The 26,477-nt window shown below is 61.8% G+C and overlaps 2 protein-coding genes across 9 annotated transcripts; one reads left to right on the forward strand and one right to left on the reverse strand.

Moving 5' to 3' along the window:
- On the forward strand, positions 1–24,393 carry GRIN1 (glutamate ionotropic receptor NMDA type subunit 1). Of its 8 annotated transcripts, none has more exons than XM_072778835.1 (21): positions 2–591; positions 3,033–3,167; positions 5,775–5,951; positions 7,908–7,970; positions 8,734–8,834; positions 13,547–13,668; positions 13,743–13,917; positions 15,018–15,162; positions 15,260–15,343; positions 17,084–17,225; positions 17,308–17,435; positions 17,806–17,970; positions 18,045–18,163; positions 18,278–18,390; positions 18,465–18,613; positions 18,707–18,864; positions 19,142–19,303; positions 19,486–19,595; positions 19,703–19,848; positions 21,092–21,202; positions 23,489–24,393. In XM_072778835.1, exons 1-21 carry the CDS (start codon positions 334–336, stop codon positions 23,555–23,557), a joined length of 2,832 nt encoding a protein of 943 aa, XP_072634936.1. In that variant the 5' UTR covers positions 2–333; the 3' UTR covers positions 23,558–24,393. The 8 variants fall into 8 exon arrangements, with proteins under 8 accessions (XP_072634939.1, XP_072634936.1, XP_072634935.1 ...); XM_072778834.1 differs by lacking the exon at positions 23,489–24,393 and adding an exon at positions 23,121–23,475; XM_072778838.1 differs by lacking the exons at positions 21,092–21,202; positions 23,489–24,393 and adding an exon at positions 23,121–23,476 and having other exon boundaries at positions 1–591.
- LRRC26 (leucine rich repeat containing 26) lies at positions 24,383–26,436 on the reverse strand. Its single transcript, XM_072778844.1, has 2 exons — positions 24,857–26,436; positions 24,383–24,770 (listed from the first exon to the last, which is right to left on the reverse strand). Exons 1-2 carry the CDS (start codon positions 25,527–25,529, stop codon positions 24,493–24,495), a joined length of 951 nt encoding a protein of 316 aa, XP_072634945.1. The 5' UTR covers positions 25,530–26,436; the 3' UTR covers positions 24,383–24,492.
- Positions 26,437–26,477: the final 41 nt, after the last annotated feature.

The raw sequence follows: 26,477 nt of genomic DNA on the forward strand, positions 1-26,477 counted from the left end.
CGTCGCAGCGTCGGGACCAGGACCAGGGAAGGCGGCGCAGAAGCCGCGTCCGCCGCGTCCGGTAGGTACGCGGCGCCTGGAGCGGCGCCGGGACCCGCTTCAGCACCGCGGACAGCGCCAGCCGAGCGAGGGATCCACGCGCGCCCGCCCGCCGCCTGGGGCTCGGTGCCCTCCTCCCTCCCGCGCAGCGTCCCGCACTACGGCTCCAGGGGAAGACGTGGCGTCCCCAGCCCGCGGGAGCGGGGACGCGCAGGACGGCCGGGACACCCCGCTGGGGATGCACCGAGGGCCTGGCATTCGAGCTGCCCAGAGCTAGGGCTCTGCCTGGAGCCCATGAGCACCATGCGCCTGCTGACACTCGCCCTGCTTTTCTCCTGCTCTTTTGCCCGCGCCGCCTGCGACCCCAAGATTGTCAACATCGGAGCTGTGCTGAGCACGCGGAAGCACGAGCAGATGTTCCGTGAGGCCGTGAACCAGGCCAACAAGCGGCACGGCTCCTGGAAGATCCAACTCAACGCCACGTCGGTCACCCACAAGCCCAACGCCATCCAGATGGCCCTGTCGGTGTGCGAGGACCTCATCTCCAGCCAGGTGCCCACCACACCCCACCAGGGCTCTCACTGTGCAGCAGCTCTTGCCCCTCCCCCTGCTACCTCCCCACCATCCTCCCTCCTCCACCCTCCATCCCTCCTAGTGTCCCAGTTTCATCTCATCCTTTCCTAGCCCTCCTAAGAGAGGACCCCTAAGTGAGCTAGCTCATTCTGGAAAATTCTGGTCTCACTAGCAGCCAAACCCCAGTTCTTGCCACATCTTGCTCCCCCCCCCCCCCACTGGTCACCTGCCACCCTGGTCAGTCCTCACAAGGCTCCAGGGCTTCAGGTCCCGACCAATGTGCACAGATGTGGGGCAAGCATGTCGTGGTTTGTTTCATGTCGTGGTTTGTTTCATATCATGGTGAGAGGTGGGTAGCCAAGGCGTACAGGCAGAGGTACTGTCCCAGCTGCACGCGTGCACTCTGTGCAGGCCTTTAAACAGGATGGGACCTGGGGCCATCTTTGTCTCTGCTTCCCCCCTCCCCTTCCCCCATCCATTGGTTCCTCTGAGATGGGAATGCCCCAGGTGTTGAAGCAGGGTGTTCTGTGGGGTAGGAATGGGGACTGTGCCGTGGGAGGTGTCAGGGCGCAGCGTGGGAGTCACTGAAAGCCAGCGCTGCGGGGGAACACATGACTCCAGGGATTTTGCCTGTCAGAGCTGTCCGCCCCGGGCCGTGCTGCCTGCGGAATTCCAATGAACCCACGGGATCACTGCAATGCAGCCTTTTATGTAAGAATCAGGGCCAACGCTGGGCCAAATGATGCTCATCCTCGCTCACCTGACAGACACTCCACGCCTGAGGACATGCACACTCACAGGGGCATGCATTCACATCTGTGTTTATGCACAGAGAGGCCTGGACTTATACCAGGACACACTCATGCATCACCATTACACAATCAGTTGCACATGCTCACTCACACACACCTGCCTGACACACATGCCTACCCATGGACACACATGCTCATGTGCCACACACTTCTTGGCATACCCAGGTGCACATGCAAACACAGGTGCTGTCACATACAGACTCAATCACACACACACACACACATGTACATGTGGACATTTCGGGGCATACATTCATACCCATGCACATTCCAGCACCCACTTGTCAACACCTGCATGGTCAGACACTCATGCATACACAGACTGGGCACTTTTGGGTGCAGACTGGAGGGGACGGCGAGTGCAAACAGCTCCAACAGCAGAGGCTGGACCTCTGGGACTCTCAGCCTCACAAGCCACCTCCATGCTCCCAGCCCTGAGCACTATAGACAGGACAACATGGGTCATGTGTCCTATCTGGGATGAGGGAGAGACATAAAAAAGTGGAGTTAGAGAGTCCAGGTAGGGTGCTTTCTGGGGACCCCTGCTCCAACTCACAGTTATGCTGTCCGTGAGCATTGTTCCTTCAGAGAAGAGCCAATGCCAGGAGCAAAGATGACATCAGCAGCTGCCACTCACCGAGCACATCCTATGGGCAAATGTGGTGCTAGCATGGCAGCCATCATCCCTACAGTGTGGGGCTGGAGCATGCCACCCCTGTGCCATTTCCAGGAAATGGTTGTTCAGAGAATGGAAAGCAGAGTTGGGACAGATGCAGGTCCTTCTAACGTGAGGGTGGCAGGGAATTGCCAAGCCATTTGCTCCCTGCCACCACCATTCCCCTGCCTTGGAGGACTGAGTACTGGCTTCAGACCTGCCCACAGGGGCCGTGGTAGGGCAGGAAGGCTAGGCTGCCCCCTCCCAGCACTTCCCTTCCCGTCCTTGAGGATGTGATTGGAACTTCTAGTCAGGACTGGGTCTTGTTCAAACTGGGCTGAGCTCAGCCAGCCCCTGGAAGACACGTGCAAAAGGACAGGGCTCCAGGGCTCCCAGCCTGGCTCCTCCTGTAAAGCTCAACCTGTGGGGTTACATGCAGACCTCTCCGAGTGGCTTGCAGTCCCTGGAGCACTGGCCTCCACACCCAGGAGGGATGGTGGGTGGCGTGGGTATGCTCGTCAGCATGACGCAGGACCCACCACTCCACTAGCCCATGCTAGGGGTGGTGTGTACCTCCTGGGACATCACAAGAACAGTCCTTGGTCCTCCCTTTTGGGGTCTCAGTACACACTCAGGATAGTCCCTCCAGGACCAGGGGGTGAAGGGAGTACCAGGGCAGGGAAAGTGCGGGGAAGCGGCTGTCATCCCCCATATGTCCTGTCTGCCTCCTGGAGTCTTGCTCTGCCTCTGACTCACTCCTATATATTTTTTAATACTCTGAGGGTGGTTTTAGGGTCTCGTCCCCTTGACTGGGGGTGTGTAACCCTTGGGCTGCATCCCCACCCCTGGCCTGCTGAGTTCAGCCTCCGCTGCTTCTGGGCAGCCAGCTCCAGTGCAGTGCCCACCCCACCTTCACTCCCCACTTGAGCTGACCCTGTCCCCTGTGTCCACAGGTCTACGCCATCCTAGTTAGCCACCCACCTACCCCCAACGACCACTTCACTCCCACCCCCGTCTCCTACACAGCTGGCTTCTACCGCATCCCCGTCCTGGGGCTCACCACCCGTATGTCCATCTACTCAGACAAGGTAAGCCTGACCACTCAATGGGGGCCCAGCTGGCTCTGTTCCTGTGTTCAGACCCAGCGGCTGAGTCCTGCAGCCCAGGGCCACTGGCAGCTGCCCTGGGGAAAGGGAGGAGGGCAGGGGCACAGAGATGCTCAGACCACAGGCTCTGGGCTCAAGGAGCAGCAGGGTAAGACGTGAGCTCACGCATCCATGCATGTTTGCACACTCATACCCACACACAAACTCACTGATATGCATGCCCATGCACACCAATACACAGTCTCCTGGCATGCAAACTCAGACTCACAGACTCACAAGTACCAACTCAAACATTCACACCAAATTCGTGTGCACACGCTCAAACACATTCCCAGGAAAACTCATGTGCTCTTTTATTTTTTTTTAGGATGTTATTTATTTATTCATGAGAGACACAGAGAAAGGCAGAGACACAGGCAGAGGAAGGAGCAGGCTCCATGCAGGCAGCCCAATGCGGGGCTCAATCCCAGGACCCCAGGGTCACACCCTGAGCTGAAGGCATACGTTCAACCACTGAGCCACCCAAGCATCCCCACTCATGCACTTTTATGCACACTCACACCAAGCACAGTGTTGCATTCACAGACACAGACATGTTCACACACACACACACACTCAGTCTGGCAGATGTCCCACTAGCAGGTGACAGGCACCAAAACAAGCCCTTGGAAATAGCAAAGGTCCCCATGGGCCTGGAGAAGGGACAGGCAGGTGGATCTGGGGAGCCGGAGGGGGGCTACCATGGGAGTAAAAACCTGGAAGAGATGCGGCAGGCAGCCATGAGGTTGTGGCTCCCAGCCCTTCCCACTGCGGGGCACAGGTGAAAGCAATGTGTGCATGCACACAGGGTAACAGAGGCGGCAGCTCGTGGCAGGAGGGGCTGGCCTGGGGTCTGCAGGCCCCGGGGCTGTAAGCAGCACCACTCAGCAGCATGTAGATCCCCTGTGGCCCCCGGGTGGGAAGCAGGGTCCAGCTGAGCCATCCAGTCCTGGAGCAGCAGCCGGAGGAGCCAAGAGATCTCCAAGTTGGCATCTCATGAGGTGGGAACTCACTCTAGGCCACGCAGCTCTCCCAGGGCGTATGCCCACAATTCTGGGAGGACTCCTCAGCTGGGGATGCAGTGAGCCGCCTAGACGCTGGGAGACCCCCGTGGCCTGCTCCCCACCTTCCTCCAGACCTTGGGCTACCTGCAGACAAATCAGGAGGGGTCAGAGGGGGGCTTCCCAGGCCCCACCTCCTCTCCTGGCTAGGAGCCTACAGGTCCACATAAAGCTGCCTAAGGCACAGAGGTCATCCCAGCCAGGGCCAGGCTGTCTTGGGGAGGTTAGCAGTGGGTCTGTCCAGGGCGAGGGGAAAGTGAGACCAGAGCCAGTTTCTCCAGGAGGCCCCACGGGAGGAAGGCACTTGGAGGCTGGAGCAGCAACCCCTTTCTGTGGCTCTGACAGCCCAGCTTGCAGCTGAAGCACCCAAACTGTTCAGATGTACTCAGCCCTCAGCGGTGGGGGGGGGGGGCGGGGGCAGGAGGGAGGAGGTTGGGGATCTTTTCCTGAGCCCTCCAACCTCCTTAGCTCTCTGGCACTCAGATGCAAATGGAAGGTGTGGGCGCCAGGTGTGGGTGCCAGGCGTGGGCTACCCAGGGGAGTGCCCGGAGGAGGTGTCCAAACCCCAGCCCACACCCAGGTTGTGGTCCGGCTCCCCGGTCTAACGTGAGGCCAAACCTAGTGGCCAAACCTTGTGACTCCACCCTAGCCCCCCTCATGGTCCCAGGCCACTGTCAACCTGTGCCCAACAGCGGACCAGGAAGGCCTGGGTCAGAGCCGATCTAAGACCCCAACCACAACCACCTTGCAGCCCCAGTGGCAGGTGGATGAGGGACAGAGGAGCATTCTTGCCCTCAGCCTCCAAGGCGCCGCCCCTCAGGCCACAAAGAGGGAGCAGGTAAAAACATAACGTGGGCATCCTGGGGGACCGTGACAGCAGCATGGCTGTGCAGGGACACCAACCACCAAAGGGACAAGTGCTCCCCGGTGGACACGGGGAAGCTGGACTGAGGAGCCTGCTCCACGCGTGTTCTGCCATGCCCTTCCCAAGCCCTTTATGCTTACATGTGGGAAAGAAGGCAGGGCCAGCAAGCAACGACCTCTGGACTTGGGGGCTAGGTAGCCCCAAATAAAAACTTCTGACAAACACTACACTTAGATAGATTGGGGAAGGAGCCTGCATGAAGCCGGGGTGGGGATCCTTGAGATGCCGCATGTCAATGAGAACCTTCCAGAGCCCAAGCTGTCCAGGAACAGGAAGTGGCTACGGCGGGCGGGGGGGGGGGGGGGGGGTACAGGGAGCACACCCTAGGACCTGGCATGGTCAGAGTGCTGCTGGGCAGACCCCCAGCTTCCAGCTTCTGTTTCTGAGATCAGAGGACGTGGCCCGCAGTGGGATGGGGTCCCCGCGTCTGGCAAGTGTGCCCCGCAGTGAGAGAGTGCGCTGTCCTCCGCCCTGGGGTCTGCCCTGTCTCCGGGGTGCCGGCCAGCTGGGGCCCGGGGCCTCTGTCCGGCGACGCCCCTCAGCCCCGCCGCCGTGTTCCCGCAGAGCATACACCTGAGCTTCCTGCGCACGGTGCCGCCCTACTCCCACCAGTCGAGCGTCTGGTTCGAGATGATGCGCGTGTACAGCTGGAACCACATCATCCTCCTGGTCAGCGACGACCACGAGGGCAGGGCCGCGCAGAAGCGCCTGGAGACGCTGCTGGAGGAGCGGGAATCCAAGGTGAGGCCCGGGCCGCAGGCGGGAGGAGCAGGAGGCGCCGCGCAGCCGAGGAGCCGAGCGGGAGCCGGCGCTGCCGCCGCTGTGTCTGTGGCCCGTGTGTGAACACCCTTTCTTTCCATCGTGCATGGTCAGCACCTCTCCGTCTGGCGAGCGCCCGCCCCGGCCTGTTCTCGGCTCATTTCACTCGCTTTGCCATTAGTCGAAATCTCCTTCGTGTCAGTCCCTGCGGGGCGAGGGCAGGACCACCTGGAGCTCCGCAAACACCCCTCCCCTCCCCTCCCCTCCCCTCCCCTCCCCTCCCCTCTCCCCTCCCTTCCCCTCCCCTCTCAGTCCCGCCCCCAGCCAGGCCCCACGCCCCCTACCCAGGGCCTGCCCCCCTACAGAGAACCCGCACCCTCCCGGCTGGGACCACACCCTCCCCAGGCCAAGCCCCGCCTCGCCTTCCGCCCCTCCCCCCTCTTCCCACCCCCTTCCCACCTCGGCTGCCGGTTGTCCGGTTGTCCTTCCGGGAGCCCACGCCCACCCTGTCGGCCACCCCTCCCACTCCCCCGTGGTGAGCCCCGTGGCCGCCCCCTCACCCTCTCCCTGGGGCTGGGCTCTGGACTCCCCCAAGAGACCCAGGACTTGCCTGGCTCTAGATACACAGAGCCACGGCCCCAGCCCGGCCTGGTGCTGGTCGCAGCAGAGAGGCACAGTGGCAATGTCTGGGGGTCCAGGGGACCCCCATCTCCTTCCTTGTCCACCCCAACTGCCAGCTGGAGGAGGCCCAGGCTCCCATCATCACCCAGCCCGGGGCCCTGGGTGCTCAACACCTGAGCCACTGCCCCTGAGTCAGGGTGGAGGCCAAACTGCGCAGACAGTGGGGGAGGCCTAGGCTGGGGCGGCCGGGAGGCCAGACCGGCGGGGTGGCAGGGAGCATGTTCTGTCCGGGAAGTCAGAGCCGGCTTCAACAAACCTAGTGCCACCCCCAGGCCCCTCACAGGCCCCTGAAGGGATAGAGGGCATGGCTGGGGTGGGTGAAGCCAGAGGGCAGACTCAGAGTGTCCTGGGGGGGCCTGCTGTGGGAGATCGGCTGGGTCTGAGAGGGAGGGCTGACCACCAGCGCCGTGGGCCCCACTCCTCCCCAGACAGTAGCCCCCAGTGCCTGGCAGGCTGGTTACCCCCTGGCATGCCCACCAGTGGCTGCACACACCCGCTCACACGCTTGCCAGCCATGTCCCTGCACACCCAGCCACGGGCACCCACGTTCACAGTGACATGCAGTCACTCCTAAGACAGTTCCCTCACACATCACATGTCCCGCCACAGACAAAGATCATACCTGGACATGTGGCCCCTGGGCACACTCACCATGTGCACTCACACACACACACGCAGACACCCCACAGCTGCACACCACCCCTGTGCATGCACACACATAGTCCTCACACTCGCTCTCCAATGCACACGTGAGTCGATGGTTGTACACACACCCGTCAGTGAGAACAGGCACCCAGGCCTCTAAGGGAGGCAAAGGGGAGGATGCCAGGAGGGGAGGGACAGAGGGGACAGGGCTCGAGGGAGGGGCTGCTCACCCTCCCCACGCAGGACTGCCTGGGGTGGGGTGGCCCTTGCTGGGACCACAGAGCAGGTGCATGGCAGGGGTGGGGGAGGCAGATGGGACCCCAAAGGGACACGTTTGGCATGGACACAGACAGGGCCACCCTTTGTCCCATGTGTGACCATTTCCAAGAGCACAGCTCCATGGCTGGGAGCCCCAGTGGCCCCCATGCCCCCTCGTCCCCAGCACCGCCCCGGCCCCCAGCCCCGCTCGGGCTTGGTGTTTGCGAGCTCCAGGTATGTGCCCGTCTGCAGACGTGCCGAGGAGGTGGTGTGGTTGCTTTAGCGCCGTCATTTTCAACCGTTTATAATCTTCTTCTGTGTCTGCATATTTTCTCTGTGCACATTATTCATCAGAGTAAAAAAAGGAACTATGAAAACCTCGACCAACTGTCCTATGACCACAAGCGCGGACCCAAGGTATATATGCATGGACGTGCACGCCACCCACCGACTAGGGAGCCCTGGCCTCCGGCGCCTCGGCCACTAGGGCCGCTGTGGCCCAGCCGGGCTGCGCCGCAGGCCTGAGCCTTGAGGAGAGTGAGGTTGTGAGGCAGGCAACCGCAGGCAGGAGAGGGCAGGACGGGCCTCGGGGGTGTCCGCGGCCCGCCCAGCGGCCTCAGCCTCGGCCTGCACCCCAGAAGCAGGCACGGCCGCAGGAGGAGCTGCTCTCCGGGAAGTGCATGTGAACCTCTGGGACCCCCAGGGTTTCCTCGTGGAACCCAGGAGGGAGCCTGCCCGCCCGGCTGGCCGCCTGCCCGGTCCGACTGCTCCTGCAGGGGCCTGCAGGGTCAGGCTTGAGAGGATCTCCCGTGGTTTTGGAAAGGTCGGCCCCATCTCTGCTCCCGGTTGCATTCCAAAACTCTTCTGTTTCCTGTCCGCTGCACGCATCCTTCTGAGTCTCAGCCCACTTCAGCTTGCATGCTCAGTGCAAAAGTGAGGGCAGGAGAGAGATGGAGCGAGCACAGGAGAGCAAGGAGGCCGAAGAGAGGACAGCGAGTGAGGCCAGGCCAGGCCAGGCAGGAACCAGCCAGGCAGGTGCACAGTGCAGGTGGCAGGTGCAGGCTGAGGCAGCCCTAGCTAAGCTGCCTCTGGGTTCCTAGCAGCTGCAGCCCAACTCTCGCCCCCGAGGCGCTGTGTCCCCTACCCTGGCCCCCTGCTGACACCTCTGCTCACACCACAGGCTGAGAAGGTGCTGCAGTTTGACCCGGGAACCAAGAATGTGACGGCCCTGCTGATGGAGGCACGAGAGCTGGAGGCCCGGGTCATCATCCTCTCTGCCAGGTGAGGCTGGGCTCGACCCCTCCCCCTACTTCCCCAGGGTTGCACCTGGGCAGGGGCACCGTTACTCTGAATCAGACTTGAGGCTTCCAAAACGTGCTATTGCCGAGGAGAGCCCCCCGCCCCTCCCATGACGGTACACCTGGCCACTGGCCGATGCAACCCCCTTTACCTGTCTATCCCTCCCCCTTCCAGTCACCTGTTGCTGCTTGCTCTGCGGTGGGAGGTGGAGAGGTCCCTGCCCTAAGGAGGGCAAACATGGCCTGAGGTGATAGATATGACACAGGACTCTGGGAGCCAGGCTCAGAGGAAAAGCCCAGGGAAGTGATGTGTGGGTGTGCAGGTGAGCCCAGTGAGAAGGCCACAGCAGGCAGAGAGCCGGAGTCTGAGGACAGAAGAGGGATTGCAGCAGCTGCAGTGGGCAGCTCGAGAAGGGAGCCAGTTAGGGACCTGTGGACACCAGGCTGCCGCTGGCCAGGGCCCGACCCACCCTGACCTTGGCGATGAGGCCACAGTAACAGCCTCCCTACCTGAGGTCCCCCAGGAAGGGAAAGTGCAGGCCTCTTGGGCTCTAGGAAAAGGAAGAGCCCTGCCCCACGGAGTAGCCAGGAGGGCCCACGTGGACACAGCCCCTCTCTGCCCTTCCCTGGAAGCACTGTGGGCCCCAGCAGAGTGGACAGAGGCACGAGCGGTCGTCCTGCCCACGGGAGGCTTCCCCAAAGGCTGCTGTCCAGCGGGCCACACAGGGGAAGCCATACTCTGAGTCACAGGGCAGGCATCTGTTTTTTTAGTCAGCAAACCTCAGATACAGAGCCAGATGCCCCCTGTCTTGGAGCTGGGGAGGGCAGGGCCCAGCAAGGCTCCTTGGACTGGGAGGCAGGGAGCCCCGCTCTCCCCACAGAGGGTGGGTGCTGCAGGGAGGAACTAGAAGGAAGAGGCCCAGGGTCCAGCCTATTTTACAGCAGGTGACCTGGCTCAGGGTCTCTGGTCACTGGCCCAGGCCAACCAGCCATCCCTGGGCACTTTGGGGAGGCGACTAGGAGAAAGGGCTAAGGCCCGGGTGAGGTCAAGGGGCCACCTGGTCCCTCCCAGAGCAAGCCTCTTCCAGAGAGTCCCACCAGACCCTCCTGTCTGATTTCCCAACTGGCTTACCTGCCCCTCATTCGTCATAGGGCTTGAAGAGGCTCAGGGGATGTGATGGTATTAAAGGATGGATGGGTGGCTGGACCAACAGACAGATGGGCAAATGGACAGTCAGCTAGCAAGCAGACGGTCCCTTCAACCAGGACAGAAGAGGTCAAGGAACTCCTTATGCTGAAGCATAGATGTCCAACAGCAGGCACTGTTTCCAGTGGGCCTGAGGTCATGGCAAACCAGCCCTGCTCAGCCTGTGTGTGGCCATCATGGTGGCCCCAGGACACAGGCCAAGAAGTGAAGCACAGGTAGATCAGGTCCACGGAGCCCCAACACACCCAGCACACCCAGCACACCCAGCACAGCCCGGGCCCACAGACAGGGCTGCTCTCTGGCCACCAAGGTCCCGGGCACGGGCTGGGTGTGGCTCAGTATCCAGGACAAGAGGGGCACACATGGCTCCATGGAAGAGGTGAGCTCAGGGCAGGGCATGTGGTCACATCCAACAGCTGCACACACGCTGTGTCACAGCACATGTATGCACACGTGCACACCACACACACGCATGCACACACACCTAAACCTGTGCACACATGCCCACAGGCGCACAGCATGCTCATACCACTCATACACACCACGTGTTCACACACACACATACAAACACTGTGTACACACCATGCACAACATATGCCAAGGGTGCACACACCACCACGTGTACACACACATGAACATGCATTGCACACATGCTATATAGACATGCACATGTGTGCATGCACAACCATATGCATACACCCACATGCATGTGTGCACACCATATACATGCCACACAGCACACGCATGCACATGTTGTACCACACATGCATGCACACGAAACATTCACACACACATGGTACATGCACATAGAGGCACAATACAGCATATACCACACACACTTATATATACGAACATCTGCATGGCTATATACATGTGCATACACACCACACATAATGTCCTCCACACCAGTATGCACAGGGCATGTATATACCCACATATATGTACACACACCATAGCATGGCACACACTATATGCATGCATCTACCCACACCCGTGTTTATACACACTGCCAGGAAGGTCTAGCACTCACATGGCCACACAGCCATCAGGTCTACATAAGGCCCCTCCCTGGACTGTAAGACTGGGGACCCCTTCCCCTCACATGCAGGGCTTGGAGCAGAGACGCCAGAGTCCCGCCACAGAGGCCACCGGCTGCCCCTCACGCCCAGGTCCCCAGGGGCCAGACTGACAAGGGACCAGTATACATGTTGTCCGGACCCTGCTACTTCCACCCAACACCCTGGCTCCTCCTTCACGAGGGCTGTTAAGAGCATTTTTTTTTAATGATTTTATTTATTTAGGGACACCTGGGAGGCTCAGTGGTTGAGCGTCTGCCTTCGGCCCAGGGCGTGATCACGGGGTCCTGGATCGAGTCCTGCATTGGGCTCCCTGCATGGAGCCTGCTTCTCTCTCTGCCTGTGTCTCTGCCTCTGTGTCTCTCATGAATAAATAAATAAAATATTTTTAAAAAAATTTTTATTTGAGAGACTGCACATGAGTGGACAGAGGCAGAGGGAGAAGTAGACTCCCCCACTGAGCAGGGGGCCTGATGTGAGGCTCAATCCCAGGACCCCGAGATCATGACCTGAGCTGAATGCAGATGCTCAACTGACTGAGCCCCCCAGGTGTCTCTGTTGAGAGCATTTTGTGGAGAGACCTCATTAAGCCAGTCTTAATTTTTGAGCAATTTTCTACAGAGTGCAGAGAGGTTATTTCTCAAATGTCTTTTTTTTTTAAGATTTTATTTATTTATTCATGAGAGACAGAGAGAGAGAGAGAGAGAGAGAAGCAGGGACATAGGCAGAGGCAGAAGCAGGTTCCATGCAGGAGCCCGATGTGGGACTCGATCCCGGGACTCCAGGATCACGCCCTGGGCCGAAAGCAGGTGCCAAACCCCTGAGCCACCCAGGGAACCCCCCAAATGTCATTCTTATCTTCTGGAGATGGTCTTTTCTAGAACCGCTTACTTTCCTAAAACAGTTTGATGGATCGATCAGGGTTTTGCCCCCAACTTTTTTACTAGTGATTCTGATTTACATAGAGACAAGCACAGTGTGCTCCTCCCACTCAGCCAAACATCACAGACCTGAACTAGGTCACGCAGACAGGCTTCTCGGCCAGGTTCAGTGGGGACCTTGGTCCCCTACAGACACAGTGCTGGCTCTGCTGGCGGTCCTGGCTGGACCCTTTCTTTTGGTCAAGGGTGTGGTGCTGCCCGGATCACCTCTCTGTGTATTGCTTACACCTGACAGTAGCATGTGATGTAGAGCAAACACTGAAGGTTTGCATTTCCTCATTGGCTAATCCTTGAGAAAACTGGGGGCAGACCTAGAGCCACCTCAGTTTCCAGAGTCAGTCATTGTGAAAATAACACTCAGACAATGTGTCCAACCCCTCTATACCATGCTGCCCATGCGTTAGAGAAGCAAAATGCCAGCTATGGTCTAGGCCTACCTGGGGCCAGGTCAGGCTGGCAGAGAAGGGAATGTGGGAGCAGGGGGAGGCTCCCCAGTGGCGTCCACAGCCCCACAGGCCCAGGGTCCTTGTCTCGATGAGAAGCCCTAGAGGACCAGGTACACAGGGGCTCACCGGTAAGGACACCCCAAGAGCTCAGGATCATATGCCCCTCCAAGGCAAAGCCTACGCTGTGTCCTGTCATGGCCCTAGCCCTGGGTGGCAAGATGCTCACAGCTGCTGGGAAGACTCCAGAGTGGGAGCAGCAACCCTCGTCTCTCTCCAGTGGTCTTGGCTGTGATGCTGAGGGCAGTTCCCAGGTGCGGGGTCCCACCAACATCTGACCAACCAGGACAGTCCCTGGACCTTTGTCTTGCATGTGTGGGTATGGAGAACCAGAGCATGTGAGGGTTACCAGGAGGTCACAGGAGCACAGGCTCTGGGGTACTGTCCAGACACAGACCCAACTCTGCAGATTACCATCCCCTCTGTGTTCTGGCTTTCCTCCTGCCACAGGGATGGTACCGATATGGGCTGCGTAGGGATACTGTGATAGTTAAATGAGAGAGTCCATGGGAAGCACTCAGAGCAGTTCTGAGCACCTGTGAGCAAGCCAGCAATCAACAGTGATCTGTCACCATCTGGGGCACCTTGACTCTGCTCACCAAGGCAGGGGGCCAGCAAGAGAGGCCTGAAAGCTCTGGGGATCTGGGCCCCTTTACCCCATACCCTCCAGCCCCTCACCTCTGTTGGGGGAAAGGGTGTCTCCTGGCCCAGGTGGGGGCTCGTGATGCAAGCTGGTACCCATCCCTCTGCACCATCACTAGACCTAGGAAGGGCTGAAGGTAGCAGTGGTGCTGGACCTGTCACCTCTGTAGTGTCCCTAGGCCTCTTTCCAGCCGAGGGAGGGGCTGGGGGAGAGGCCAGGGGAGAGCAGGCCCACACGCCAGAGGAGAATCTGTGAACTGGGAGCAGCCGTAGGTCCGGTGGGGCAAGGCTAGAGTCCTGGCCTGTCACCCCCCTCTGCTCTACAGCGAGGACGATGCTGCCACCGTGTACCGTGCAGCTGCGATGCTGAATATGACGGGCTCTGGGTACGTTTGGCTGGTGGGGGAGCGAGAGATCTCCGGGAACGCTCTGCGCTACGCCCCGGATGGTGAGTGCTGGGCCTCTTCAGGTCCCTTGGGCAGGGGGTCCCTGCAGACTCTAAGCCCACCACACTTGCCCCAGGCATCATCGGACTACAGCTCATCAATGGCAAGAACGAATCAGCCCACATCAGCGATGCCGTGGGCGTGGTGGCCCAGGCCGTGCACGAACTCCTGGAGAAGGAGAACATCACCGACCCGCCCCGGGGCTGCGTGGGCAACACCAACATCTGGAAGACAGGGCCACTCTTCAAGAGGTGGGCAGGGGTGGGCGGGGCTCTCTTCTAGATGTGGGTGGGCGGGCTCTCTTGCAGAGGTAGGCGGGGCCTCTCAGGAGATGGGCATACTCCTCTTGAGCAGGTGGTCCAGGACAGCCTGCGGCCTACGCCCTACAGATGCAGTCATCTGCCTGACTTCCCTCCTCTTCCCCCATCTCTCTTCCGTTATCACTTCCACCCCCCTGTGCTAATCACCCACTTCCAACACTGACATTAACGCCTTAAATGTCAGTGAAGCTGTGGCTGCTTCCACTGCTCCTGAGCTCACCTTTTAACACTGTGGCCAATGCTGAGACCCACCCCCTGCTGGTAGCTGACAACCCTTTGGAGGAGACTCTTGCTGCAGATGGGGACGGGGGCATCCAGGCATCCAGCAGATCAGACAAAGAAGCCCTCAAGGATGGAACCCAAGCCTGTAAAGAGCCAGGGTTGGCCAGATGCCCATGTGGATAGCCACAGTGGCACTAACTCACAGCACTCTGGACACTCTGCCATTCAGCACATCACCAAGACCCCCCTCCGCCCCTTAGTAGCATGTGCAGAACACAGTTATGGTGCCCACAACAAGAGTACACACGCAATTGCAGATCTATGCAGTGTATGTGCTCAGACTCAGACAAGCATGTACCACACACATGTGCCACAAATATGTGCAAGGAGGTGCAGCCACACAAAGATCACATGTGCTCACACATATAGCCCCATGGGCACACTACATGTGCACACACACAAGATAGGACTTAACTCTCCTTCCACCTCTTACTGGTGAAGAGACAACTGCACCCCACCTGGGCTTATTCCTCCTCATTTGTAAAGCAAGGATGGCTACTGGGAGGTTATACTGTCTCAAACCACAGAGAGCCCCCAATAGGGTCTGGTGCTCAGGAGTTTCTGAGCTACCATAGCTGTGCTCTCCATCTGGCGCTGGCAGGCAGTCACACCGTCCATCAGATTCCCAGCACGAGGGTGTGATGTCTGCTAATCTTTCCTTTCTGCGACTGAGGCAGAAGGCGGCGCTCGGGCTCAGAACCAGGGAGAGGGAGCATCTCTGATAAATCTGCCCACACTGCCCTCTCCAGAGTGCTGATGTCTTCCAAGTATGCAGACGGGGTGACAGGCCGCGTGGAGTTCAACGAGGATGGGGACCGGAAGTTTGCTAACTACAGCATCATGAACTTGCAGAACCGCAAGCTGGTGCAAGTGGGCATCTACAATGGCACCCATGTAGGTGGGGGTCATGAGGGGGTGGGGGCTGGGGCCTTAGGGTCCTGGGGCCAAGACCCCTGCGTGGCCACCCTCCATCTCATACTCCCACCCCCAGGTGATCCCTAACGACAGGAAGATCATCTGGCCGGGTGGAGAGACAGAGAAGCCCCGAGGGTACCAGATGTCCACCAGGCTGAAGGTGGGGAGCCTACCCCCTGGGCCAGCACTGACACCCCAGACACTCCATCCAGCTCTTCAGACCCAGAGGAGGGGACAGTGAAGCCAATGAGAGTGACCAAAGGAAGTGGGGAATGGACCAGCACCTGGGTGCTGTAGCCCACAGCTGGCACCACAGAGGAAGCAGGGAGAGCAGGTGGAGAGATGAGAGGAAGCTGCCGGCCCTCCATCCCATGGGATCTCTCTAGTGCCTCTTCTGACCCAACTCCACTGAGACCTAGGGATGGGACTCACCTGGGGATGAGCTGATAGGGGACAGAGGGACTGCTAGGTGGCTATTCTGTGGACTTTAGCCTCAGCACTCTCTGCCCTGAGTCCTGGTTCTTGAGATGCCACATCCACACTCATCATCACTCCTCTGGGTGGTCCTAGCCACCCCCATCCCGTCTTCACAGCCTCCTGCTGTGTCCTGTCTCCTACTGCCTGGGCATTCCCCATTGCAGGCTGTTCCCTGTTCAGGTCTCTCCCTAGGCCCCTGGGAGCCCCTCCTTGGCTGGCTATTCCCCTCACAACTTCCCTTCCTGCTCCTTTGTGCTCATCCCTGGCCCCTCCCAGGCTCCTCTCGTGAGAGTCCCTCCATATGCTGACCCATACTAGCACTGGGCTAAGATCTTAAATTTTTTTTTAATTTTTATTTATTTATGATAGAGAGAGAGAGAGAGAGAGAGGCAGAGACACAGGCAGAGGGAGAAGCAGGCTCCATGCACCGGGAGCCCGATGTGGGATTTGATCCCAGGTCTCCAGGATCGTGCCCTGGGCCAAAGGCAGTCGCTAAACCGCTGCGCCACCCAGGGATCCCCGAAAAGCATTTTTAAAAAGAAAAACATGATGAAAGTTTGAAAAGCAATAATCTCCTGCCAATGCTCCACTGCTCCAGGGAGAAAAGGTCAAAATGCTGTCCTTGCAGAGACTGGCCAGCCAGCCCCTGCAGAGTCACCCTCTCCCTGCAGAGCCACCCACCCTGGTGGGCCAGCAGACAGTACCTCTCAAACTGACCCCTGGCCTACTCCACAGCCCCAACTCCACCACCACCTCCTCTGGGGCCCCTGTTCGGTACTTTGCGTTTCGTTCAGCCCCCACCCCCGCCCCCCCGCCGGTCCCATATCTGTCCTCCTCATCCCCAGGCTCTGGGCTCCTGAAGGACAGGGAGAGGAGAGAACCGCAGCATAAGCCTGGGTTGAGAGGCTCACTTTGGGAGAGAACAGCGCCCGTGGAGGAGAGAGGAAGGGAGCACAGCTAGGCAGTCCAATGCCCACTACCAAGGAAACTGCGGGCCAGGAGATGAGACCAGGGTGATCCCTTTGGTCCCAGGTCCTGTGCAGACTCGGAGTGGATGTCACACATGCCCCTGTCCTCATGGTGGGCAGCGGGGGGTGGAGGGGAAGGAGGGGAGGCAAGGTGTGCTCTGTGCAGGACAGGGGGTTTTTCATCCCTGAGCAATCAGAGAAGATGCTGGGCAGACTGGACATTCCAGCCGGCTCCGACGGAGCAAGTGATGCCTAAGCCAAGTCCCCAAAGACATGTGGCCAAGAGGAGCACCGCCCAGTGTCTCAGGAGGCCACAGCTTCCGAGCAGTCTGGGGACCCTCCTGAGGACGGTGGCCAGGGAGCACGTGGAGCTGAGCAGAGGGACAGCAGCTGGATTTGGAGGGCATCCAGGGGGTCTGGGCGCTGAGGCTGGGTCTTCTCCCCGGCGCCCCCAGATTGTGACCATCCACCAAGAGCCTTTTGTGTACGTCAAGCCCACGCTGAGCGATGGTACGTGCAAGGAGGAGTTCACCGTCAATGGGGACCCGGTCAAGAAAGTGATCTGCACCGGGCCCAACGACACGTCTCCGGGCAGCCGTGAGTGTGGGTCGCGGGGGACGTGGGTGCGGCGGGGCCGGGCAGCCAGAGCTCGGTGGTCAGGGCCCATCTGCCTCCCTAGCACGCCACACAGTGCCACAGTGCTGCTACGGCTTCTGCATCGACCTGCTCATCAAGCTGGCGAGGACCATGAACTTCACCTACGAGGTGCACCTGGTGGCTGACGGCAAGTTTGGCACTCAGGAGCGGGTACGCGTGGATGGCGGCGTGCCGCGAGGGACGGTCCCGGTGCACGGGGTCTTGCGAGGGACCGGGCCTGGGGTGGGCGGGGCCGCGGGCTGGGGGGAGAGGGGTAGGGCCACGGTGGGCGGGTTCTGTGGGTGGGGCCTGGGTGGGCGGGGCCGCGGGCTGGGGCGGGACCAGGGTGGGCGGGTCTGCGGACTGGGGCGCATCTGATGTGGACCGGTCAGTGGGCTGCGGCAAGGCCTGATGTGGGTGGGGCCCGCGGGCCTGGGCAGGGTCTGGGTGGGCGGGAACCCAAGAGCGGAGCTAGGGTAGGAGCCTAACGCGGGAGCGGTGCTGACGGTGTTGGCGCCCTTCCGGCTGTCTCACTCCACAGGTGAACAACAGCAATAAGAAGGAGTGGAACGGGATGATGGGCGAGCTGCTCAGCGGGCAGGCGGACATGATCGTGGCGCCGCTGACCATCAACAATGAGCGGGCACAGTACATCGAGTTCTCCAAGCCCTTCAAGTACCAGGGCCTGACCATTCTGGTCAAGAAGGTGGGCAGGGCCTGGCGGGGGTGGGGCGGGTCCTAGGTGAACTCGAGAGGCACTGACCGCCTGTCCCCCTCCAGGAGATCCCCCGTAGCACACTGGACTCGTTCATGCAGCCTTTCCAGAGCACGCTGTGGCTGCTGGTGGGGCTGTCAGTGCACGTGGTGGCTGTGATGCTGTACCTGCTGGACCGTTTCAGGTGAGCGCGGCCCCGGGGGCCTGACACCTCCACCCACAGGCTGGGCAGAGCAGGAAACGGGTGAGGCAGGGCTGCCCCTGCCGCCCTCTCCCGCCAGTCCTCTGCTCCCCGCAGCCCCTTTGGCCGATTCAAGGTGAACAGTGAAGAAGAGGAGGAAGATGCGCTGACCCTGTCTTCAGCCATGTGGTTCTCCTGGGGCGTCCTGCTCAACTCAGGCATTGGGGAAGGTGAGGCCACACCCAGGCCACAGCTCACTCAGCTCCTTCCTGCCTGCCAGGAGCTGACCGTCCTCTGCCCGCAGGCGCCCCCCGAAGCTTCTCAGCGCGCATCCTGGGCATGGTGTGGGCCGGGTTTGCCATGATCATTGTGGCCTCCTACACTGCCAACCTGGCTGCCTTCCTGGTGCTGGACCGGCCTGAGGAGCGCATCACAGGCATCAACGACCCACGGGTGAGGCCTGGCTGGCTGGGGGCAGGGAGCATGAGGAACTCTGCCTTGGGTGGGCCTGGGAGCAGCTGTGAGCCCTGCCCTCTGACCCTGCAGCTGAGGAATCCCTCCGACAAGTTCATCTATGCAACTGTGAAGCAGAGCTCAGTGGACATCTACTTCCGGCGGCAGGTGGAGCTGAGCACCATGTACCGACACATGGAGAAGCATAACTATGAGAGTGCAGCCGAAGCTATCCAAGCCGTGCGGGACAAGTGAGGGGGACAGGTCACGCTGGACAGGTTGGGGGGGCACACCCCAGAGAGGCTGAAGCCATCCAAGCTGTGTGGGATGAGGGAGGGAGGACTGCGGTAGGGTGGGGGAAGGAGCATGCACCCCTACCAGAAAAGTGAGAGTGTTCAGGCTGGATGGGAATCAGGGGATGAAGACAGAGGTGAGATTTCCAGGTGGGCAGGACAAAGGCGTGCAAGGTGCAGAGGCGAGGGCTGCCTGATTGTGCCGGGCGCCTATAACCCGTGCTCCTGCCCGCAGCAAGCTTCATGCCTTCATTTGGGACTCGGCGGTGCTGGAGTTTGAGGCCTCACAGAAGTGTGATCTAGTGACCACCGGCGAGCTGTTCTTCCGCTCAGGCTTTGGTATTGGCATGCGCAAGGACAGCCCCTGGAAACAGAACGTCTCCCTGTCCATCCTCAAGTGAGTGCCTCACCCATGGCCTACTGCCCTTCACTTTTCTCCGAGAGGCTCCCACCAAGCCAGACCCCTCCCCAGAGCCAGACCCTACCACCTAGGCACACAGCCGTTGCCCCTGAGGGCCAGGCCCCCCACCCCGGCCCCCACCCACCCCGGCCCCCACCCACCCTACCACTCCCTCCTAGGTCCCACGAGAATGGCTTCATGGAAGACCTGGACAAGACGTGGGTGCGGTACCAGGAGTGTGACTCTCGCAGCAACGCCCCTGCCACCCTCACCTTTGAGAACATGGCAGGTCGGTCTCCCCATTTCCCTCAATGACCCTGCTGACACTGGGGGGACTCCCCAAGGGTCCTGCAGACCGGCCAGCTGCTAGCTGAGGTGCTGACTGCTGGCCCACAGGGGTCTTCATGCTGGTGGCCGGGGGTATTGTGGCTGGGATCTTCCTCATCTTCATCGAGATCGCCTACAAGCGGCACAAGGACGCTCGCCGGAAGCAGATGCAGCTAGCCTTTGCGGCAGTGAACGTGTGGAGAAAGAATCTGCAGGTAGGACAGGCCACCCTCCGAGGCCTGGTGCCCACGGCCCGGCCTGGCCCCGGCCCTCCTCCATCCCGCAGGCCGAAGCACTGGCTCCGGCTCCCAGGAGCCCATGTGGGCAGGACTGGAGCTAGGAGCCACGGCCAGGGGCAGCATTGCTGGGGGGCCACCTGCAGGTGGCTGCCCCCCGCAAAGCCTGGCTCCAAGCCTCTGCCTGGCCCCTCTGTCTCCAGAGTCGCCCGCCGGCGCCCATTCCATAGGAAGGCAAACTGAGGCAGGGTAAGACAGGGACTCATCTGGGTGTAGCACGTGAGTCCAAGACATACTCTGCCCTCGCCGCCCCCTGCCTCTCCTCGGCACCCTCCAGGGCCCCCCTCCTGCTGCCCTACTGTGTCCTGTGCTCCCTAACTCCAGCCTGAATTGGGCCAGCTGGCCCTGCCTGGCACCCCAGGTCGTGTCTGTGGGAACGTGCTGCCAGCAGGAGATAGGCTGCACGTGGGGTAGCCACAGCCCACCCGGGATAGGCAGGCAGTGGGGCCTGTGCGGGCCTGTGGGCTCACGCCCCGTGGTCCAGTTCTGGCTTCCGTCTTCTCTTCTCTTTCTCTGGGCACCTCCCCAGAGTCTGTGTCCGGGGATGAGGCTGATGTTCAGAGAGGGAGGGCCACAGGGGGACGGGTTACTGGAGCGCCCACACCTCTCATCTGCCTACTCTTGCTCTTGGGACCTGGTCACTGCTCTCACTGGCTGGCACAGGGCCATCCTGGCCGTCAGACCCCAGGCCAGGGTCTGGAAGCCACCTCCATCTATCTATCTCTCCAGTTCATCTTGCCACCTGCCTTTGGCCCCTCAGCCCCTTCCTGAATCTTGGTGCGTCCCCTCCGGGGACAGAATGGCTGGCCGGACCCGAGGGGCGACTCCTCCAGTGCTCGGGGGACCCTCCTCCTTGGGACCCCTGTAATCCAGGGTCACCCAGGAGCCAGGGAGCCAGGCAGAACCCCCAGGAAGTGAGCCAGATGGGACCCTCCCCCCCACAAGCCCAGCCCCAGCAAAGCAAGGTCAGGCCCAAGACCAGGCAGGCATAGAGGCCGCCTGCACATGTTCGGCTGCTGGTCTGTCTGTCCAGCACAGGGAAGCAGGCAGGAGCGAGGGCCTGAGTGGCCGGCCAGGCTGGGCAGCAGCCCCCGAGGAGCAGGCGAGGGCAGGTGTGGCCGCCACCCTTAGCTGTCTAATCACTTATACATATTCATTTTAGGATAGAAAGAGTGGTAGAGCAGAGCCCGACCCTAAAAAGAAAGCCACATTTAGGGCTATCACCTCCACCTTGGCTTCCAGCTTCAAGAGACGTAGGTCCTCCAAAGACACGGTAAGGGGAAGAACGCCCAGTCCCACGTCTCCGACTCTTATCTCGCCCCGCCCCCGTGTCTGTGTCCCGTGCATCAGGCGTGCCCTCCCTCTCTCCCTCACCATCCCATCCACCCCACCTCTGACCGCTGTGGTCCTTCTGCCTTCATCTCTATTTGCCCAGCACATGAGGTCTTCACTCTCTCTCTAGACCTTTCTTGGTCCTTTCTCCCACTGGCTCTCACTGGGTCCTCTTTCCCCATGTGTCTCTGCGTTGGTCTGCCCCCCATGCCATGACGCCATGCGCCATCTTGAAGCTGTGTCATGTTGTTGGTCAGCCAGTCAGCCTCTGAGCCCAGGGCCGCTGGGAGCCCAGACCAATCTGTCCTGGACTCCTCACCTGTCAGGAGGCCACACCACCTCTCTGTTACATCCGTTTCTCCAGCCTCTCCCAGAGGAGCCCACTGCTCTCTCTCCCCCCTTGCGACATCCATGGAGGGGTGGCTGTGATGTCCCATCCGCCCATCTGTCTGGCCGCCAGCCCCGCCACCCAGACACCTGTCTCACGTGTCTCACCAGAGCCATGCCTGTTGCATCCCTTCCATGTGGTCTCTGTGTGGGCCGGGGCTGGGGGCCGGGCCTGGCTCCATCTGGGTGGACGGCTGGGGCCTGAAACTGGGACAGGCCCCCAGCCACAGGGGACTGTCAGGCGGGGACTGGGTGGCAGCAGAAGGGGTGGAGCCCACCCCAGGCCGAGCTATGGCCTGCAGAGCTGGAGTCACTGAGGCTCCCACACAGAGGCCCAGGAAGGAGAGGCGTCCAGGGAGGGGACCAACACCTCAGGTCCTGACCCTCCAGCCCCTCCCTACAGGACGTCAGAACAGGTCTCCTGCCTTGGGCAGCTTGTCACCGCACCAGATATGCACACTCGGACTAAAAGCCCTTAATGTGGACCCAGCCTTACTAGGGGCACCCTGGTCCAAGGTGGGGAGGGGGCCGCCCAGCATTAGCACTGCCCTTGGCATCCCTGCAGCCCAGAGGCCAGCTTGGCTTCCATCCTGCAAGGGCTTATGCTCCAAGTTGGAAATGGGATTTGCACCTCCTCCCTACCCACACACACTACTCAGTACACTGGAGGGGGGGCGGATCTCCTGGACACAGACAGGGCATGGCACAGGACAACCCAAGTCCAAAGTGAAGCCATCCTTGTGCCCCAAGGAGGGCCTGTGCGGCCTGGCCACTTCCCAGGAGGGGCGTGGCCCTGGGGGTGGGTGAAGAGCGAGGGCCTGGGAGCGGGGAGCATGGCCTGGAGCCTCACAGGCCAGAGACAGTGGACAGGGGACCCTCCCAGGGGTTCTAGGGGAGATCTAAGACCAGAGAGGAGGGGTGGTGCAGCAGGCCTGGGGAGAGGGGACCCTCAGAGCTTTAGGGAGGAGGCCAGAAGTTCCACAAGTGATAAATTGCTCTGTGAGGGCCTCCTGATCCCCCCACAATCCACCCACCCAGAGAAAACCCTCATGCCCCTTAGCTGGTCCAGGGGCAACTCAGAGACCTTTGAGGTGCCTTTCTGGGGACACATTCCCAAAAGACTCTTTGCCCGAGCCTCTGTGGGCACCAGGGACCATCTCCCAGGCCAGCCCTGACACCGTGTGGCATCTGGGGCTGTCCCTGCCCTGTAGGGGTGACTGGGGGTACTGCCAGCTGGAGGGGCTGGGCGGGGGAGGGCAGCCCAGTTCCCATCCTGTTCCGGGCTGGGCGCCTGCTTGGAGGGAGGCCTGGGAGGGGGGCTCTGTTGGGAGGGGTGGGTTCGATCCGGCTGCTAAGATCCTCTGCCCCTGTCCTGTGGCCGGTCTGGGCCAGGGCAGCACTGGGCGCTCAGGGCTGGGGTCCCTGGCGGCCAGCGGGGCCAGCGGGTATTGATTGTTGGTTCTTATTTATAGAGCACCGGGGGTGGACGCGGCGCTTTGCAAAACCAAAAAGACACAGTGCTGCCGCGACGCGCTATTGAGAGGGAGGAGGGCCAGCTGCAGATGTGTGCCCGTCATAGGGAGAGCTGAGACGCCCTGCCCGCCCTCCTCTGCCCCCCTCCCCCGCAGACAGACAGACAGATGGACGGGACAGCGGCCCGGCCCACGCAGAGTCCCGGAGCACGACGGGGTCAGGGGGAGGAGCGCCCCCCAGCCTCCCCCAGGCCGTGCCCGCCCGCCCGCCGGTCGGCCGGCTGGCCGGTCCACCCGTCCCGGCCCTGCGCGTGCCCCCGAGCATGGGGGCTAACGGGCTGCCTTGTCTGTGTATTTCTATTTTGCAGCAGTACCATCCCACTGATATCACGGGCACGCTCAACCTCTCAGATCCCTCGGTCAGCACCGTGGTGTGAGGCCCCCGGAGGCGCCCACCTGCCCAGTTAGCCCGGCCAAGGACACTGATGGGTCCTGCTGCTCGGGAAGGCCTGAGGGAAGCCCGCCCACCCAAGACTGCCCACCCTGGGCCTCCCGTCTGTCTGTCCGCCCTGCTGCCTGGCGGGCAGCCCCTGCTGGACCGAGGCTCGGACCAGAGCAGCTGAGGACAGGCCAGAGCTGAGCTGGCTGGGCAGGGCCACAGGGCACTCCGGCAGAGGCAGGGCCCTGGGGTCTCTAAGCAGTGGGGGAGGGGGCTGACCTGGCCCCAGGGCGGAGGGGCTTGGAGCAGACTGAAGCCCCATCTTCCCCAGCCACCACTTGCGCCCTAGTGGGGGTGCAAGGCCCCAACTGGCGGGGTCAGCCCTTCTCCAGTGCCTGCTTCTGGCAGCCTCGGCTCCATCCCTCTCCTTTTCTTACCCTCCACGTCCCTTCTCCGCTTGACCTCATCGGTCCAGCCAGCCCTGCACCTCCGGGAGGGCAGCCTCGGACCCTCAGCCGGCAGCTGCCGCCCAGGAGCGCGCCGGGGCCCCTCCCCACTCCGCCCCCAACCTTCTCCCGCGATCTCCCCGAGGGCTAAGCCAGCTGTTCGTCTCCTCCAGCCTGCAGCCCATGATAGGCCTCCCCACACGCTGGCTCGGGACTGTCCTCAGCCCTGCCCGCCAATTTGTACAGGCCCAGCCCTTCCCGCGTCGAGCGCGTGCCTTCCCCATGCGGCCCGTGCGCAGCTGCGCACTGCCCCTCCGCCCGGGGCCGGCGCGCACTGCCCCCTGACCCGGTGTGTGCAGTGGTGATGTCTAAAGGAATGTCGCGAAAATTTCTGTGTCGTTGTTGACGCCTGCAGGGGCTGTGAAGGAGGGCGGGGGACGGAGGAGGGGAGGCCTGGACAGCAGCCCAGGGCCGCTCAGGGCTGAGCCTAGGCGTTGGGGCTCCCAGGGCCGGGGTCCCGCGGGCCCTTCAGCCAGCCCAGGGCAGTAGCGCAGTGGCGCCGCGTGCGGCAGGCGGTGAGCATGGAGCCCAGCGCCAGGCAGGCGGCCAGGCTGGCGAGGAAGGAGACTGGCCCGAGCGCGTAGACCACGGCCAGGTCCCTCGGAGCAAGCGGCTGCGCGCAGTGGCTGAAGGCGGCGTCCGAGAAGGCAGTCAAGGGGCTGAGCGTCAGGCGCCCTGGCAACACGCAGAGCAGCGTCTCGGCCTCTGTGGGACACGGTTGCAGGGTCAGGTGGCGGCCGCGGGGCGGCGGTGGTGGGGCCCAGCCCGCCCACCCTGCCCGCAGGGCTCACCTGGCGCCGGCCTCGGGTGCCTGCGCAGCCAGGAGCAGAGCGGGCGCAACGCGCAGCCGCAGGCCCAGGGGTTGCCTCGCAGGTGCAGCGCGTGCAGGGCGGGCAGGCCGGCCAGGAGGCCCGGTGCCAGCGCCGCCAGCTCGTTGTCCCGCAGGTCAAGCGCGTTCAGCAGCGGGAGCACGCCCAGCGCCGCTGACTCTAGGCGCGCCAGCCGATTGCCGGCCAGCGAGAGGGAGCGCAGTGCGCTCAGGGGCGAGAAGGTGCCGGGCGCCAGTGCTTCCAGCTGGTTGGCGCTGAGGTCGAGCTGCTGCAAGGCGCCCAAGCTCCAGAAGGCCCGCGCGTGCACCCAGCGCAGCCCATTCTCGCGCAGGTCCAGGCGCAGCAGCGTGTCAGCGCCCGCGAAGGCGCCGGGCGGCAGCGCGCGCACACGGTTATGGTCTAACAACAGCGCGCGCAAGCCCCGGCTCAGGCCCGCGGGCACGGCAGGCAGAGCGCGCCCCGAGCAGTTGGCCTGGCCGCCAGGCGCGCACGCGCACGCCTCGGGGCAGTGCGGGAGGCCGGGGGTTCCCGAGGAGGTGGCCGTGGCGGACCACTGGGACCAGACTGGCCACGGCGACAGCAGCAGGAGCAGCATCGGTGGCGGCCACCGCGAGACAAAGCAGGGGCTCCGCATGGGGCAGCGATAGGGGCCCGGTGCCCGTGCGTCCGTGGAGCCTGTGCGTCCCTGCCGCGCCTGCAAATATTAAATCTCCGGCCGAGTGCCGGCAGTTCCTGTTCCACGGCCAGTCCCGCGCCTAGGGCGGGGGCTAGGCAGACAGCCAGCGCCCTGCACTGCCAGCCACCAGTCCCAGAGCTGGGCTTCTCTGACTCCGTGCCAAAGGCGGTGCTGACAAGACAGCCTGTGCCTCCTCCCCTGCGGCACCCACCACCCTGGCCCCCTGAGGCCTGAGCCACTAGACAGCGCTCACCCCCACCTAACCCATCAATGGTGCGCATGCAACGGGACTCCGTGAGCCCTTCGGCTTTCCCGTCTCCTGCCCGGCAAAGGGACTGAGCACACACACAGTGGCTCCCCCATGTAGGATGGTCTCATCAGTACAGTAGCTAATTGGGGGGTCAGGAGCACATGACCAGGGCCTGAGCCCAGGGGGGAGGCTGGGAGGTGGAGGGGTACGGCACACCTGAGGCAGGAGACACAGTCCTGTCTGCCCTACCTGGCCCTCCAAGGACTGTCCTTGAACCTCAAGGAGACAGCGTGGGTAGGGCACAGGCACTAACCCAAGTCTCCTGTCAAATGCTGCTCCCTCTGGAGTCATCAGAGTTGCACATCCTGTCCTGGGGTTTTCCAGGGTGGGGCAGGGTGGACAGGGGCCCCAAAACCATGCCAACTTTATGGGACAAGGCAGCAGGAGGATGCAGGGAGGAGCTAGGCTGAGGCCACAGCAGGAAGAGGTGGAAATACCAGGGCTGTGGTTCCCAGCCCTGGAGGGTGGGCAGTGGGTGCTGTGTGCAGGTACTGGGCATCCTCCCCCTACAAGATAAAGGGGATGACCTAGGTGTACATGAACCCCTTCCCACCCTGTGATGCAGCTGCAGAGCGACTCAGGGAGGAGCCCACAGG

Source organism: Canis lupus, chromosome 16 (assembly GCF_048164855.1).
Source record: "Canis lupus baileyi chromosome 16, mCanLup2.hap1, whole genome shotgun sequence".
In the NCBI taxonomy this organism is placed as follows: domain Eukaryota; kingdom Metazoa; phylum Chordata; class Mammalia; order Carnivora; family Canidae; genus Canis; species Canis lupus.

Coding starts and splice junctions, on each gene's coding strand:
- GRIN1 (XM_072778834.1), top strand. CDS start 334: ATGAGCACCATGCGCCTGCTGACACTCGCCCTGCTTTTCTCCTGCTCT. Junction 15,344..17,083: donor AGATGTCCACCAGGCTGAAG/GTGGGGAGCCTA, acceptor CGGCGCCCCCAG/ATTGTGACCATCCACCAAGA. Junction 19,304..19,485: donor GTCTCCCTGTCCATCCTCAA/GTGAGTGCCTCA, acceptor ACTCCCTCCTAG/GTCCCACGAGAATGGCTTCA.
- LRRC26 (XM_072778844.1), bottom strand. CDS start 25,529: ATGCGGAGCCCCTGCTTTGTCTCGCGGTGGCCGCCACCGATGCTGCTC. Junction 24,771..24,856: donor GCACCCGAGGCCGGCGCCAG/GTGAGCCCTGCG, acceptor CGTGTCCCACAG/AGGCCGAGACGCTGCTCTGC.